Below are 17,267 nucleotides of genomic sequence, written 5' to 3'. Positions count from 1 at the left end.
GACTGCAGATTTGTGTTTTGAAGTGAATAAATGACCCACAGATGTAATGAAGGTCACGTGTGCAGTCTTACACTGTATTTACTGTAACAAACTTCAGAGCTTCGACTCGATTCTGCGGGAGCTTCAGCGTCTGATTGTGTGACATGATGAAAGTTTTATCAGATCCACACAAAGAGCTGTCAGTCAGGCAGGCCACGCCCACAGCCCGAGCGAGTGGGCGGAGTCTCGCGTCTCCCGGAGTTGAATGAATCTCTCTGAAGATCCGCTCGCGGTTCGTGACAGAATCTCCCGGAGAGCGGATGATGCTGACTCGAGAAAACACATAATCATCTCCTCCACACCGCCGATCTGACCGTCAGGATGTCGGACTCCGAGATGTCCGAGTTCGCGAGTATCGTGGAGCGCCTCGAGAGAGGAGAGGTGAGGCGATCTGATGATAATAATGATGTGATCGATCGATTTATCACTGTCTTCCTCTGCAGGAATATTCCCTCATTCATCCGCTGCTGCTGTCAGTATATCCCGAATGACGTCACTTCTGTACGTTGCGTTGTTTTCGATCGTTTATAATATTTTGCGCTCATTTTCAGCGCGAGGAATCTGAATCCGAATGATGATTATTTTAATGTATAAATGTGCCGTTCTGTCGCGGACCCCGCCCCTTATTTAAATACTAAATGGTTTCGCTGCAGGGTTGCTATAGTGACGGCAGTGACTCCGCCCCACAGGCGGCTGGTCGGTCTCGCGCATTAACGCGCGTCACGTTGTTCGGTTCGTACTGAGATTCCCTCATTCAGAAGTTGAAGCGGAACGCGGAGTTTCTTTATTCCGCTCGCGATGATGTCCAGGCGAAGCTCGATCCTAGTAAGTCCCTGTTCATCCTCGTCAATGAAACTCCTGTTGTTTGCTGATTGTTTTGGGTTTATTTGATAAATGAGGCACTTTTAGGCTCTGAATAGAAAGGCGAAAGTGAACAATGGAAGTTTCGTTACTTCCCCAAGCGCGCGAGAGATCATCTGACCCGGACTCTGGGAGTTTAATCGCTGTGTTTGTCGTCGACAGGTGCCGATGAAGAACATCGAGCGGGAGCTGATCTGTCCCGTGTGTAAGGAGCTCTTCACGCACCCGCTCATCCTGCCCTGTCAGCACAGCATCTGCCACAAATGTGTCCGAGATCTGCTCATGCCGAACCACGACGACTCGTTCAGCACAGACGCGGGATCCGAGAGCTCGAACCCGGGCAGCCCTCGCTCCAGAGTCCCGTCCCCGAGCATGGAGAGGCTGGACCGGCTGGTGCGATCAGGTAAACCGCCTTGAGTCCGGATCAGAGAGACAGACTCTAGATGTTTTGAGGCTCCTTCCATCCGGAAGACCGTTAATTAATCAGGTTGATTAATGGATGGAAGTAATGTGGTTTAATTATTATTTATTTTTAAATCTGATTCTAAGATTTCTGCATCTTATAGGGTGAATTCAGGTTCACGTTAAGTGTCCTAATCACCCTGAATTCATTATATAAGAACTTATAATTAGACGCAAATCAGCTTTATAAATTCTAAGCCAAAATTGTTTATTTGTTGTTATCCTATTAAAGCAGATTTAAAGGGTTTGTTCAGACAAAAATGAAAGATCTGTCATTAATTCCTCACCCTCATGTCGTTCCACACCTGCAAGTTCTACGTTCATCTTCAGAACACAAATTAAGATATTTTTGATGAAATCCGAGATGTTTATTATGACTCAATATCTATAATCAACACTTTCAAGGTACTAAAGACATCGTTAAAACAGTCATGTGACTGCAGTGGTTCAACCTTAATGTTATGAAGAGACGAGAATACTTTTTGTGCGCAAAAACAAAACAAAAATAACCACTTTATTCAACAATCTCTTCTCTTCTGTCATTATCTCACTCAGGTGACGCAGTAACACAGTGAAGCTTCTGTGTTCACGTCCGAATGCCGGCTCAGTATTGGCCGAAGCTGATCACGTGATCAGTTGACGCAGGAGCCGGCCAATAATGAGTCGCCGTTCTGACGATGAACCTGGAAGCGCTGGATGTAAACAATGAATGAGAATGACACAGAAGAGATTGTTGAATAAAGTGGTTATTTTTGTTTTGTTTTTGCGCACAAAAAGTATTCTCGTCTCTTCATAACATTAAGGTTGATCCACTGCAGTCACATGACTGTTTTAACGATGTCTTTAGTACCTTGAAAGTGTTGATTATAGATATTGAGTCACAATAAACGTCTCGGATTTCATCAAAAATATCTTAATTTGTGTTCTGAAGATGAACGAAGGTGTGAGGGTGAGTAATTAATGAGAGAATGATAATTTTCAGCTGAACTAACCCTTTAATGACACGAACTCCATTATGTTTTGTTATCATGACACAATAACTGGTGTCGTTCAGACGCAGGAGTGGATCAGGAGGTTCGGTCACTGCTGTTTCAGTGTCTCATCTCTCCTCTGGCTTTCACTGCAGTTTTTCCCCCACAAGAAATGTGATGCTGTTTTCATGTTCGTACAGTCATTGGTTGTGAATCAGGTTTCACTCCACTTCTGTTCACGTTTAATCATTGTTAGTCTTGTCTCACTCTTCTCTCTGTTGCCTGCAGCCTCACTGAGGAGGTCGTTTGGAGGGAGAGGTAGATGTGGGTTATGTGATCTAATTAGCTGTAGTGAGTGAGTGTCTCTAGAACCCTGTGTGCTCGTTCTCTCGCCCGCCGCGAGCGTGTAGACGGACTCCGCCCGTACCGAACCTCCGCAGTGCGTCTGAGAGCGTGAGAACCGAGAGACGGCGCGCCGTTGCCGTGGAGGAGCACAGGAATCCCAGAGCGCCTCAGTTTCCAGCGTTAGTCTCCTGCTGAGAGACAATATTGAGACATTTTTTCTTCTAGACAGCAGCAACTAAATAAACAGCAGTGAGCTTGAATCAGGCAGTTGTTAAATAACGTCTCGTCACGTGATAAACGAGTGAACCCGCTCTACCCTTCTGTGTCAAACGCTTCTCTCCCGACTAACCGATTAACACTCCGTCACCCGCCGTCATCACTGACAGGCTGATGTGTGGTTTTGTAGGGGCTGTTTCTGGTCTGAGCGTTTATTTTTTTTCCCCCCCTCTGCACTGAGTCTCATTGCGGCAGCATCAGGTCCCAGCATGCCGTGCTGCAGCCTCCCCTCCCCGAGCGGCGCAGCACACTCACGGCCTAAGTACACGCTTTATTTAATCATGCACACTCCCATCCCTGATCTGACCCGGCGCTCGTTCAGATGCTCGTCTCCGCTCGTCATCTTCATCTTCATCGTCCGCATGCGTCGCTTCTCTCCATCTGTGCTGCACGAGTGTCTCTGCTGACGTTCTCTTCATTCAGTGTTTGTTTGGATGTTCTGTGTTTCAAATGCTTGCTGGAGAAGTGATTCTTTCACCCTGAAATGATTTTCCTGCTTGTGAAGCAGAACTGACCTGGACAGACGGGAGAGAGAGGCTTCGTGCTGCTTTAAAGCTGCAGTGTGTGTTGATGTGATCTCTGGGATAGATACCGTATGTTGACGGTAATGAGGTCACAGCATTAAAGGGGTGGTTGATTACGATTTGACTTTTTTAACTTTAGTTAGTGTGTAATGTTGCTGTTTGATCATAAACAACATCTGCAAAGTTACGACGCTCAAAGTTCAATGCAAAGGGAGATATTTTCTTTTACAGAAATCGCTTTTTAAGGACTACAACGAGCTTCTTCCTGGGTTAGTGACATCACAAACCCTAAAATTTACATAAACCCTGCCCCCGAGAACACACAACAAAGGGGGCGGGGCCATGTTGGGCTGCTTTAGAGAAGAAAAAGAGTTGTTTTTGTAAATGCCGTCATTTTACGCCGGACTGCTTCACAAACGAGGGTCAATTCAACACAAAAGATGAACATGACGGCACATGCTAGTGGATGAGTTGAATCAACTCCACAGCAACTACATCAATTTATCCACTAACCATTCAGAAACGTCTAAAAGTTGTAACTTCTTCCTGAGTCTCTCCATCAGTGTCGACTCCGGTTTGAACAATGTAAGGCTGAACACCGTTACTGACAATCCTCATTTTGGCTGCGTGAGATTCTCCAGCTTTGTTGTTGTTGAGCTGTTAAAGCTCCGCCTACTTTCCAGAAGAGCAGCAGCTCATTTGCATTTAAAGGGACACACACAAAAACGGCGTGTTTTTGCTCACACCCAAATAGGGGCAAATTTGACAAGCTATAATAAATGATCTGTGGGGGATTTTGAGCTGAAACTTCACACACACATTCTGGAGACACCAGATACTTTATTACATCTTGTGAAAGAAGCATTTTAGGTCCTCTTTATTAAAGCTTGTTTACCTGCAGATTCTGTTGAGCACAACATCTCGCGCTATACAGACCGTAAATGAAGCTTGTTCTGCCTCCTTTTCTGTTGAAGTGAGGAAAAAATCTTCTGTATTCTAAGCAATATTTTAAAGTATTATACAATATTGCAAAAGTTGTTGTTGGAGTCTAGATGTTAGATTAGTAACACCACCTGAAGGAAGAACAAGTAATCATTAAAAACAGATTTAACTGTGTGTCCAGAAATACTGGTTTTGGTTCCAGCCAAGTTTCTTTAAATAATGATGCATCACTAATTGGTGAAACACTGTGACTCTTTCACGACATTGTTCTGTTTGTTTGAGCAGACCAACATCTGCTAGTCATGTGGGTTTGGGGCGGGACTATCTGTTTGACTGACCAATGACTGACCAACCTGTTAGAAAATGATATTTGATCATCTTTGTAGTTCCGTTTGACAGAAATGACACACTGCAGCTTTAAAAACGGTGACCTCGATCTCATTCATCACTGTGAAATTCCTTATAATCATGTCTGTCATTCAGTTTTGTGGTTAATTTGCATTTTTGACCCATTTGAAGTTTCTCTTGTCCAGATCACTGTCTGCTGTTGTGCTGTTTCACTTTCTCTCTGAGTCTCTCCACTGTGTCTGACCTTATTTGATAGTGCTTCATTGTGTGTGTGTGTGTGTGTGTGTGTGTGTGTGTGTGAGTGCCGTCCACCCCTTTCATCTGACCGTTTCACGTGTTGAATCAGGGTCCATATCTTCTCCCGGATGGAGGCGTTCCTCTGTCACTCCCCGCGTCACCACCTTCCCGTGTCCGGGGTGTCAGCATGACATTGATCTTGGGGAGCGAGGGATCAGCATGCTCTTCAGGAACTTCACGCTGGAGAGCATCGTGGAGCGATACCGTCAGGCGGCCCGCGCGGCCGTCGCCATCATGTGCAACGTGTGCAAACCGCCCGCTCAGGAGGCCACCAAGAGCTGCATGGACTGCAAGGCCAGCTACTGCAACGAGTGCTTCAAGATGAACCACCCGTGGGGAACGCCGAAAGCCCAGCACGAGTACGTGGGACCCACCACCAACTTCAGACCGAAGGTACGAGAGATCATCCCCTAATCTGACCCTCCTCTCCAGAAATGTACTGAGCTGATGTTATCCGTCGTTTCTAGGTGTTGATGTGTCCCGAACACGAGATGGAGAAGGTCAACATGTACTGCGAGGTGTGTCGGCGTCCCGTGTGTCATCTTTGCAAGCTTGGCGGATCTCACGCTAATCACAAAGTCACTTCCATGAGCAGCGCCTACAAGATCCTCAAGGTACGTCCGGTTAACCCTCAGGGGTCTGAGGCTGATTTGGGGCCTGGAGAAGTTTTGACATGCCCTGACATTTTGTGCTTTTTTCAGTTGTTCATAAACATATTAATGGAAAAAGTGTCATTACACTGTATTCAGCACAAACTAGGCTACAATAATATGTGAGGAACATGTATGTACATGTTTGTGTTTTTGAAGGAATAACGTTTATGTGTGGTTATTGAAAAAACAAAAAGTGACTTAAGTCACTGAAATAAAGCCAAAAAATATATATTAAATCTGTGTTCACAAGACTTCTGGGTATTGGAGGTTGTAGACTAGAGTTTTTGCTTCAAAATTATGTAAAAATTATCCTTCCTACTCCTTCATATAAAACAATAGAGAGATTTCAATTTTCTAAAACATCTTTGGTCAAGAAACACAGTATGTGTGGAGGTGTGAATCATCATGAATAATGGGTCATTCTCATCTGAGAAGACAAAAGAATCGCATAAAAGAGCTCTAATGACCTGCATAAATAATGAGGCCTTTCAGTCAGATAGGCTGTGAAAAAACCCTCTGTTGATCATGTCTCAGCTCATTATAATGTAAATCAAACATACAGAAAAAACAGCAATACTGTGAAATATTATTACAATTTAAAATAATGGTATTCTATTATTAAAATATGATACTATGATACAAAGTGTCTGAACAGTTATGTTACCTCTATGTCATTTCATATAGGCTTTTAGCTTAAAAGCATGCACATTTGGAGAAATATTGATGGATTCTCATGTTTATGTCAATTTTCTATACAGAGGAGTAATATTTATTCAATATTTATTGTTATCACTATGAACGCTGGATACTGTTTTTAATTCATACTTGCAGCCGGAGGGCGCTCTGTGCACTTTTAGTCCACAAATGCCTGCTAAAGAAGAATAGACAATCCAGGAAATAACTGAACTAACAGAGGCCAGAGATCGCTAACTATGGCTATTCAAAACACTTTTCAAGACAATAAATACACGATTGAGACGATGAATGCATGTATTGACTGAATTTGCGTCTGAATAGCGCTGGCTCCGTGGGCGTGGCCGCATTAGCGGATAATGAATCAAGGACTTCTGACATGGCTCTCTTTTCATACAGATTACATAAACACAGAAGGTTTGTTTTCGATTTGACTTGTACGATTTAAAACCTGACATCTTAACGTTTCTTTAGACATAAGTGTAATTTTTTTTGTCATTCGTATTCACTAAGTTACAGTTCATTTTCTGAGAACTATCAGATTGGAGTTCCTTCAGAGGGAGAGGAGAAATCACGCATCATGTTAGTTTTCTTTATTTTACAAAAAGCACAACATTTTGTTGTTACTCTGAGTGTACACAAATAAAAGAAGATATTCCACAGATTAAAATGGTGTATAGCTCTTAATTGTATGTGCAACATTGACGGAGTATTTTGAGTCTCTTTCACACTAGTTAGAAAAAAAAAACGCGGTGATCACACCGGCGTGACCGCCGACCCGAGGGAGTTAAAGAGCCGCCACTGAACATCGGCCTGTCCTTCATCATCAGTGCTGGGGCGACGCATTACAAGTACCTCCAGTTATGTCATCAGATTACTTTTTCAAAATAACTAGTAATGCATTACTTTTAAATTTACAACAAAATATCTGAGACAAAAAAAATATCTACCACAAAAAAACAAAACAGATTCAGAATTACTCAAAATTAATGAAAACAATTAAATGCTATCTCAGAATATTACCCAAACCTGCAATAATTAAATATATTAAATTACACAAATATACTTTATGAACTTTTCTGCTGACCTTCAGTGATCCACATCAACTGTACTAATAAGCAAAAAAGACTTTAGATAAACAGCACATTTGTGTCTCATTTTTAAAAAATATTTATTGCTGAAGTGTGTGTTGAACTTTGAATGGCAGAACAGCTGAAAGGTTTTTTGTCCTGTGCTCTCTGTACAGGCGTGAATTTGCATTTCCTTCAGCCTGAGGCTTATTCACTTCACTTTTAGTGTGAAAGAGCATTTACATTTGCCAAAAATAGAACTTTTTTTGTTATTAAAACAAACAAACAAACAAGCCCAGCACAGGAGAGAAAAAGTAACACAAAAGTAATGTAACACTTAGTTCCTTTTCATAAAAAGAAACTTAGTAACAGTTAATTACTTTTTAGGGAGTAACGCAGTATTGTAACACATTACTTTTATAAGTAACTTTTCCCAACTCTGCTCATAAGAGCTCATGAACTGCATTATTTTTATTATTTTATAAGGTTTCTGAGCTGCACTTATAATATTAGTAGGATTTTTACATTAAAAACTGTCATAATTTAGAAATAAATGGTCATTTTCCACCCTGATTTTAGTCTCCTCAGTTGAACTGTTTAAGACTTCAGTGTAAACGCCCACCTGCTGTGATTGGCTAACATCTCTGCATGTATAATAATAGGGCTGTCAAGTGATTTTTGAAGTGAATTTTTAATCTAATTAATTACATGATGTGGCAATTAATTAAAATCATTAATCGCACATCAAATTTGGCTGATTACCCTCAAAATTAGTTTGAAATCATTGTGTAAAGCATCAAATAGACATTATTAAAAAAAAAAAAAAAGCTTCAGAAAGAAATATTTTATGTGATTCAACAAAGTGTATTACACAGAAACTTCTGGACCATGAGGTTGAGTAAATGATGACTCTGATGATTCTCATTTTTGGGTGAACTATACCTTTAATGTGGAAATACGGAAAGAAAAAAGAAATTATACTCTAAATAAGAAAATAAAACAGCCAGTAGGTGGCGGTAAATGTCTTAATGATTAAGTCATTGAGTCATTAATTCATTCGTTCAAACAGCTGATTCATTCAGGAGTGAAGTAAATGGCTCTCTTTATAAATGAGTCATTGAATCATTGGTTCGACCGATTCGTTCAAAACACAGAACAGTTCTGCTTTATTATATTTTCTTTGGCAAAAATTGAGCAAAACAGACAATATTGTGTCTAAAATAACACAACATTAACTTCTTTTTATTGAACTGTTGTATAAAATTTGTGTATCGCATTTGCACTCGTGTTATTCTGGACAGAAAAACGGCACATGTGATAGCTGCTGCGCTCCTTACTCGTGTGATATTGCTTAACTACATGATGTAAATATGAGTCAAAAACTCAAACGGCATTTTTGCCCCATATCTTGAATTTTAGGGACATTCTGACTCATTGTATATGTTCAGTGAGCTGTTGCCCTGCATCAGATTCATCATCAATCAACTCTATGAAATGTCACATGACCTACCCAGGTCTGGGCTGGGGCAAGTGCGTTAAATGCCTTAATAATTTTAACGCGTTATTTTTCACCGTAATTAATTCATCTAATTAACACGTTAAATTGACAGCCCTAATAATAAGAAGTGACACTCTTTTGAAAACCTTTACTATGTTTTTACTATTTCAGCTGCTGAGATCAGCTAATCCTGGAAAGTGATGATCATTATATCTAGATCTGGTCGTTAGGGTAGCTTGGTTTCAGGTTTTTTGTTTAGTTTAGTTTTTTTGTTTAATGAATGACCTCTACTTATATGCCAAAAGGTCAAGGAAGTTTTGATTTCTCAATTCAGAGAGTTATTCCTGTATCTGCCGGAGCTGAAAACGAGCGCTATCGTGTTTCTGGTGAATAGATTTTCCTGCGAGGGACCGTGATTAAGAGGCTCCGCCGGCGTCTGCTGAGTCAGAAATATTAGACGACTGTAAACAAGAGCTGTGACTCATCCATTTTTAATGTGATCGTTTCCATCTTATGATGTTCTGGGCGGATCACGCCAGTAGAGCTGTATTGTGTGTCTCTCGCTGTGCGGAAATCATGCGGGAGGTCGATGTTTCCACTGTGTTCTAATGGGCTTGACTTTTCTGTCAACAGGAGAAGCTATCGAAGAGTATCCATTACTTAATTAGCAAAGAAGACCAAGTGAGGACTCAGATTTCTGAACTGGAGGTGTTGATCAATCACACAGAGGTAAGAAGCCTGCTTGATCCTGATTGGTTGAGCTTCCAGAAACTCATTTTTATACGATATATTCTCCGTATCGCACACCCTTCTCTGCGTACGTCAGTGTTTTTGCACGATCGTCTCACAAGCTTCTCGTGAACGCAGGAAAACGGGCAGCTCGCAGAGAGACGAGCCAACGAACACTTTGAGCGTCTCTTCGAGACCCTTCAAGAGAGAAAGACCGAGATGTTGAGGTCCATCGAGCAGTCCAGGAACCTGCGTGTGGACCGGCTCCGGGGTCAGGTGGAGGAGTATCAGGGCATGCTGGAGAACAGCGGCCTCGTGGGATACGCACAGGAAGTGCTGAAGGAGACCGACCAGTCCTGCTTCGTTCAGACAGCCAAACTGCTGCACGTCAGGTTTGTGTCTCCAGGCTGGTTTGTCTCGCACTCGTTTTAGGGTCTCGCTGACGGAAGCTGATTAGTGACGTGTCTGTAATCCACTGGCTTGTGTTTCCAGATTTAAACCTCAAGGTTCACGGTACAGTCGCTGTAATCCTGATAACTGATCTCTATTAGTCCACAAAGCAGCTTTGACTTTCACTTTCCCACAAACCCTCACTCATTAATAGCAGCTATAATATAATGTGGCGAATCGACTCATTAGATCATCCTGGTCCGGATGGACTCTGTCCAGTCTCGTTTATTTCTACAGCGCGTTACACAATACCGATTGTTTCAAAGCAGCTTCACGGTAATAAATCATGTTGATTCTTCCTCTCCTGTAGCAGAGAATGAACGACATTGTTCCTCTTCTTTTTTGCTGTATGTCTTGTAAATGTTAGTGCGATGTGAATGACCTTCGTTGTTGTTGTTGTTGTTTTGAACAGGATTCAGAAAGCCACAGAGTCCCTGAAGACCTTCCAGCCCTCGGCGACCCCGTCGTTTGATGAGTTCGTGTTGGACACGTCGAAGGAGGAGATCTTGCTGAAGGAGCTCAGCTTCGGTGGCGGTAAGAATGAAGATCAGCACTTTCACCCGCCATGGCTCTGTTAGCAGAAGCTCTTTAGCACAGTAATCCCGTTACAGGCGTCACGAAGTCAATGAGAGAGTCTTGTGTAACACCTGGCCGACGCTGACAGGATGTCAAACCCAGTTTATGTGGAACATTCTGCACATCATTACAGGGTCAGAGGTGAATGATTGGGTTTTATTGTGTGTTTATTCATGGCACACTCGTCCTTGAGCTCAGGTCAGTCCTGCGGCTTTATCCTAATTAGCAGTTCCGCCACCTGGAGGATTTTGTCTTTGTTTAGATGATGGCATCTCTGCAGCGCTTTTACCTTAAGTTTCCTCTGTGAACGAAGGAAATGCTCACTTGCTGACCGCAGAAACGAAGGCACTTTCCTCTGAGAAACATATTGATCGACACTAATGCTCCTGTTGGCTGTAATCTTCATCACGGCAGCCGTCTAATGTGATTGCTGACGAGGCAAAACTCAGCGATGCACTTAAATCTTCAGTCTGCAGTGCAACAGATTCTCTCGTCTTCCACTCAACGTTTTTTTTCCCCTGCCATATTTCCTGGTTCTGCCGTCTCATGGTCTCCTCTGTCCGGCTTAATGCGGCTCCTGTTTGGATCAATAGCTTGTTATTCACGGAGAAGCTTTTGGGCGTCGTGCCCGGGCTCTTGGCAGACTAACTGGCAGCGACGGGCCCCGTTTCCACGGTGAGCAGCGCAGCTCCGTCCTCGGGTCACGTGTGTCTCGCGGTTGGAAGGGTTTAAGGTCTTTCTTAGAGGAACAATAATAGGACTGTGTGACGGCAGGATGATGCCACACTTTAAACCGGTTCACAGCAGCTCTTATTAGGGCTGGGTATTGACACAATTTTCACGATTCGATTACTATTTGATTTGATTCAATATCGATTATTTTGGATGTAGTATTTCAGTTTCAGCACATGGCAAATTTTCTAGAGGAAAAAAATGCTGTAAACTACACATGAGAGTCAGCTGGTGCTACTGTAATAATACTGAAGGTTAAATTAACTTATTGATATACAAACACTTAAATTACACTCAATTATGTTTTTATTATAAATAAAGTTCAGAATTACATAATCATATTTCTACTCCAATTCGTTTTTTTTTAAATATAAACATTTAAATCGTGGCTGTCATAACTGATTTATTCAAACATGCATTAAATATTGAAGAACATTAAAGATTATAATGAATATGTAACGGTGCATAGCTATATTTATCTTTCTAGAGTTCACTTTTCTAGCTGACTAATGAGTTTATGGTCACTGAATGTGTTTTTCTGAGGTAAATGTGACGTCACGTGACATTGAAGCTGTTTTATTGACGTCTTTCCGAGGTTGAAGCACTGATTGAGCGATTACACAAGACATGATACAGATTTCAGTAAGTTGTACTGTATATTTTAACATACCTTCAGATGTTCATGTTTATTTCGCTGTAACTGGTATTAAAGCGGAGGAGAGGATGATCACATGCTTCTCTTTAACTGAGGCGCTAAAGCGATCCGTCACGCCACATTAAACAGTGTTTATTTTCTGAATCTCATAATAAGATGGACGTCATTTGAAATCTGAGACTTTGCTTCATATCAAAAGTAACAGATTATTGCGATTTATTGGATGGGAGGAGCTACATATTCTGCTCATTCATCAACTGAAAACAGACTAGACTAATCGATTCTTGGGATTTAAGAATCAATATCGGTTCGTAAAAATGAGAATCGATTAAAATCGAGAAATCGATATTTTTTTACCCAGCCCTAGCTCTTAAGTGACTCTGAGATTCATCTCGACCTTGTGTCACGTCACTTCTTCTGTTGTGTTTTGTGAATAAATATAATCATCTGAAGGTCCAGTTATTTGTGAGTTGTGTTTTTAGAAGGAGTTTATTGTCTGTATATTATTTTTCTGCCAGCACAACCTTCTATTGTGCCGTCCTCTCGTGAACATGGTGTTTTTTCTTTTAAAGAAGCTGCTTATATAGAAAATAGTAAAAAACTGCAGACTCGTGTTCTGTATGTTCCCTGAGAGAGTCACATGACAAACAAGAATGACAGAAACGTGTTGTTCATCCGTCTTTATTGCAGCAGTTTCACGTCATGTGACAGTGACGTGTGGATGCTTGTGAATAACTAAAAGACTGAAATGCTGTTCATCTGTTTCCCATCAGCCCCTGAACCTCCTGTGATTGACCTTTCTCGCTGCCGCGTTTACAACGAGGGCCTGATCCACTGGCGTCTGTCTGAAGACTCGCTGCCCACAGATCATCATATTGTGGAGTTCAGGAAGCTGGGCGGAGAGGATGAGGAGGAGGAATCGCGCTGGATGGTGACCGAACGCGTGTACGGCTCCAGCACGGTGGTGTCGGATCTGGCCGGCGACTGTCGTTACGCCTTCAGAGTGAAGAGCTGCCGTAACGGCCTGTTCAGCCCCTGCAGTCCTGAGGTGACCTTCCACACGCCTCCGGCTCCAGGTAAAACACTCCGGACCAGATCATCACACACACACACACACACACACACACACACACACACACGTTCATCGTTGCGTTGCTCCATTTATCAGACGCTGCAGTGAAGTTCCTGCTGATGTTGATTAAATCTGAAAGGCTCTATGAGTCAAACAGCCATTGATTGAGATCTGTGACTGATGAATTGTGTCTCTCCAGTGTTTGGCTTCCTGTTTAATGAGAAGTGTGGATTCAGCGCGGAGCGGCTGCAGCTGAGCAAACGCCGGGACTCTGTGGAGAGCATGGCGGGGATGAGTTTCCTCTTGGCCGCAGAGCGCGTTCAGACGGGAAGTTACATATGTCTCGACTACATCATCGGTGATACGGGCATCTCTCACGGCCGCCATTACTGGGCTTTCCGTGTGGAGCCCGATTCCTATATGGTGAAGGTCGGAGTGGCCTCTGACTGCAAACTAACAGAGTGGTTCCACAACCCTCGTGACACCAGCAGCCCCCGGTGAGACACACACACACACACACACACACACACACACACACTCATTCAGTAGACACTTTTATCCAAAAAGACTTACAAATGATTCATCTTAAAGGGGATCTATTATGCAAAATTCACTTTTATAAGGTGTTTGAACACAGTGTGTGTAAACAACAAAATCCACCCACTCCTTTTTTATAATCCCCATAAATCATAAACAGTCTCTCCAGATTTCCCCTACTCTTAAAGTCGGTAAAGTGTTATATATTTGCCCAAATCATTTTACACCAGACTGCTTCACAAACGAGGGTCAATGGACCATATGCACGGAGCGTTCTTTAGAACTTCTGCATTAATATAATCCAGCTGGAGAACGTCCGGTGAGAGTCATGTGCTGGTGTGTGGAGCATCAGTAGTGTCATACTTAGTTTATCATCAGAATATAGTCACTTAAATAGTCAGGCATAGCATTAATTTAGTTATTCAAACGTGAGACGGCATAAAAAAATAAATAAATAAAGACGTTCCTCAGTGTTCCTCCTTGGATAAATTCAATTCGACCATCAGTTTTCACTCTTTTATGTGGAAAAAAGCTTCAAAAATTAAATATTGTGCACTTTAGCTAGTTAGATTAATGTGTGTTTTCACAAGTGTGCTGAAATCACTGATCTTGTGCTGCACTGACTGACAGCTGCTGTGATTACAATAGGTGTCCGATTTCTGTGTCATTTATTCACAAGAAAAGTTATAGTTTTTATTAAGATTTTTTTTAACATTTCATATTTCACACTGACAAAATGTATTTTTAAACCTAGTTATTTTATAATGTTCAATATTTAGCCAAAAACAAAGTGAAAAAGGAAATGGCTGATATATGCGCAGATAAATGCTACTTTGCCGCCACCTGCTGGTTAAAGTAATTATTATTATTGGTAATTATTGTCTTATTTATTTTTAAATAAGTGTTTTCTATCAAATGTTGAATTTCCTACATTTTTAAATGTTCGATTTTACAGTGAGGACAATCTCAGAAGGATGAACAAATAATGTTTATGGTCATCACATTAAAAATAACATTTGAAGTGCTGAAGTGTGTGTCTAATTACAGACACGGCATTTATAAACGGTCCCAATAGCTTCATCTTTATTGCAGTCAATAAAAACGTCCAGTTTCATTCTAAAAGTTGTAACTTCTTCCTGAGTCTCTCCATCAGTGTCGACTCCGGTTTGAACAATGTAAGGCTGAACACCGTTACTGACAATCCTCATTTTGGCTGCGTGAGATTCTCCAGCTTTGTTGTTGTTGAGCTGTTAAAGCTCCGCCCTCTTCTGGAAAGCGGAGCTCATTTGCATTTAAAGGGACACACACAAAAACTGTGGTTTTTTTGCTCACACCCAAATAGAGGCAAATTTGACAAGCTATAATAAATGATCTGTGGGGGATTTTGAGCTGAAACTTCACACACACATTCTGGAGACACCAGAGACTTTATAACGTCTTGTGAAAGGAGCGTTATAGGTGCCCTTTAAAACACATCAACACATATTGCTCGCATTACAGTTTGTAAAATTCTCCCCAACATTTTCTGTCCCTCTTCTTTCCACGCAGGTACGACCATGACAGCGGGCACGACAGCGGCAGCGAGGACGCCTGTTTCGAGGTATCGCAGCCCTTCACGCTGGTCACCATCGGCATGGGCCGTCTCTTCATCCCCAAAGCCTCCGCCAGCGCCGCCTCGGGGGAGCACGGCAGCCGCGTCCTGCCCGCGCCGCAGAGGATCGGAGTCTGCCTGGACTACGACGCCGGACGGGTGTTTTTCTACGATGCCGACAGCATGCGCTGCCTGTACGAAAGACAGGTGGACTGTTCTGGCACCATGTACCCTGCATTCGGACTCTTGGGTGGGGGGGCGGTCCATCTGGAAGAGTTCATCACAGCCAAGCGGCTGTCCTACATGTGAGGGATCCCGTTTTGGGGCGTCCCGGAATATTGGTGTCTGTTAGTATTCTGTGTAGTTCTCTCGAGTTCCTCAGTAGATCGTCGTGTGGGTCGGCCGGGGGCGTGTCGCTGTCCAGTTATACAAGTGAATCTGGTTCAAGAGCCAAATCCGATCTCGAGTGCCTACGTGCCTTCAATGACATCAGCCGAGCGGAAGTTTCACACAGACCATCAGGTTTCACGCAGGGCACCTTAATACACCGAAATATAATGCAAAGCCTCACAATGTCACTTTCTGAACAATGTGCACTGATACTGTTGATTACTTACCACCGTTTACACGCAGTTAATGAGCTTAAGGATGATTTGAACACAAGAATTCACTACTGATTGTGCACGGTTTTCTTTTATTGTAGCAGCACCTGCAAAACTTAGAAATGTTTGAGAGTAAATAAAAACAAATAAGTCTGTCCTAGAACATCATGTAGATATGATTGTGAGTTTTCTGAAACGCATGAAACACCTTTAAACGAAATGTAGCCTCTGAATCAAACCGGTGCTGATCAAACAGAACCTAAATATGATTCTATGAGACAGACCTGAACACCTTAAATGTACTTACTGTATGCACTATAATTGCCAAGGCAAATGTCTTGACTGGACTAACATGGCCTTATTGAATAACCGCAGGCTCGTCGCTTCATTGGGCAGATTACAGGCTAGAAAGGGATTGGACTGACTCCTGCTGGGATATTGGAGTGATTCTGCAGGCACTACCTACCTCTGAGTGAAGCTGGTTCTTGTAGTTTATGATGTAGTTGTGCTGCACAAGTCTTGTGATTTGATTCGTATTCTTCTGAGGAGGATATAAACATGTTGGAGCATTTTAGGGACGCGTCCTACTACTTGATTAGTGTGTTATTCTGTGAGTTATTTCCCTCTTTATCTTGTCAGTAAATCTCATGCTAATCATTTTGGTACATTGTGAGCGCATAAAAGGAAACTTGTCTTCTGAACACTTTAGACGATTAGATTGAGCTTTTACCTGTTTGTGATCATTTAAAAAAGTGTGTTAATGTATGAAATCAGTGGTTTTTCCAGAAGGACTAGTGTGCCGTGTGTGCAATTCCACAGTTTTCTTTCAGGGTTGTTTAGTTGCTGTATGATTTAATTTTCACTTTTTCACATACTCACTATCAGAACGGTTTATTTTCTTGGGTTCGATGAGGAGTTAATGTCACAGGTGTGTCATGTCACAGAACGTGTGTGTTTTGGAAGCCTGTAACCAAATGTTTTGCCAGTTTCTTGTACATGTTAAACTGGGTCTGTAATCGTTGCGGTGTGTCGTGTGCGGTACTGAGGCACTTTAAAGCATGTCAGCCACTGAGCTTGGTGCAGGTGCAATATCATGTAGAAGACAGGTGGCGCTGTACGATGCTTTAATGGACACAAGGATCTGTCTCTGTCACCTGCTGTTATTTTTAATGTACTGTGGGCTTTTGTATTAAATAAATGAATGTCCTTTTAGGATCTGTATCAGTCCTGTTGTTTCTTTCACCCCATAAGAACTGTTTAAATAACAAAATTAAATGATTAAAAAGGGATTTAAGGGGATAACGAAAAAGAAATAAGATCTGTAAACATTCCAGGTCTATATTA

General features: G+C 42.1%; 1 protein-coding gene across 3 annotated transcripts; it reads left to right on the top strand.

Moving 5' to 3' along the window:
• The first annotated feature begins 198 nt into the window (after window positions 1-198).
• trim36 (tripartite motif containing 36) lies at window positions 199-17,147 on the top strand. 3 transcript variants are annotated; one of them, XM_048208826.1, is made up of 10 exons: window positions 199-420; window positions 1,063-1,303; window positions 5,115-5,458; window positions 5,533-5,679; window positions 9,613-9,708; window positions 9,847-10,100; window positions 10,571-10,692; window positions 12,895-13,197; window positions 13,393-13,690; window positions 15,279-17,147. In XM_048208826.1, the coding sequence occupies exons 1-10, from the start codon at window positions 361-363 to the stop codon at window positions 15,628-15,630; spliced, it is 2,217 nt and encodes a 738-aa protein (XP_048064783.1). In that variant the 5' UTR covers window positions 199-360; the 3' UTR covers window positions 15,631-17,147. The 3 variants fall into 3 exon arrangements, with proteins under 3 accessions (XP_048064783.1, XP_048064784.1, XP_048064785.1); XM_048208827.1 differs by lacking the exon at window positions 199-420 and adding an exon at window positions 704-864; XM_048208828.1 differs by lacking the exons at window positions 199-420; window positions 1,063-1,303 and adding an exon at window positions 2,320-3,216.
• Window positions 17,148-17,267: the final 120 nt, after the last annotated feature.

Source organism: Megalobrama amblycephala, linkage group LG12 (genome assembly GCF_018812025.1).
Source record: "Megalobrama amblycephala isolate DHTTF-2021 linkage group LG12, ASM1881202v1, whole genome shotgun sequence".
NCBI lineage: Eukaryota > Metazoa > Chordata > Actinopteri > Cypriniformes > Xenocyprididae > Megalobrama > Megalobrama amblycephala.
This window is presented reverse-complemented; position numbering and strand designations above follow the sequence as displayed.

What these genes read in the sequence shown, in the direction of transcription:
- trim36 (XM_048208826.1), top strand. Translation starts at nt 361, where the DNA reads ATGTCGGACTCCGAGATGTCCGAGTTCGCGAGTATCGTGGAGCGCCTC. An exon ending in CCACCAACTTCAGACCGAAG is followed by an intron (nt 5,459 to 5,532) that starts GTACGAGAGATC and finishes CGTCGTTTCTAG; the next exon opens with GTGTTGATGTGTCCCGAACA. An exon ending in TGTTGATCAATCACACAGAG is followed by an intron (nt 9,709 to 9,846) that starts GTAAGAAGCCTG and finishes TCGTGAACGCAG; the next exon opens with GAAAACGGGCAGCTCGCAGA.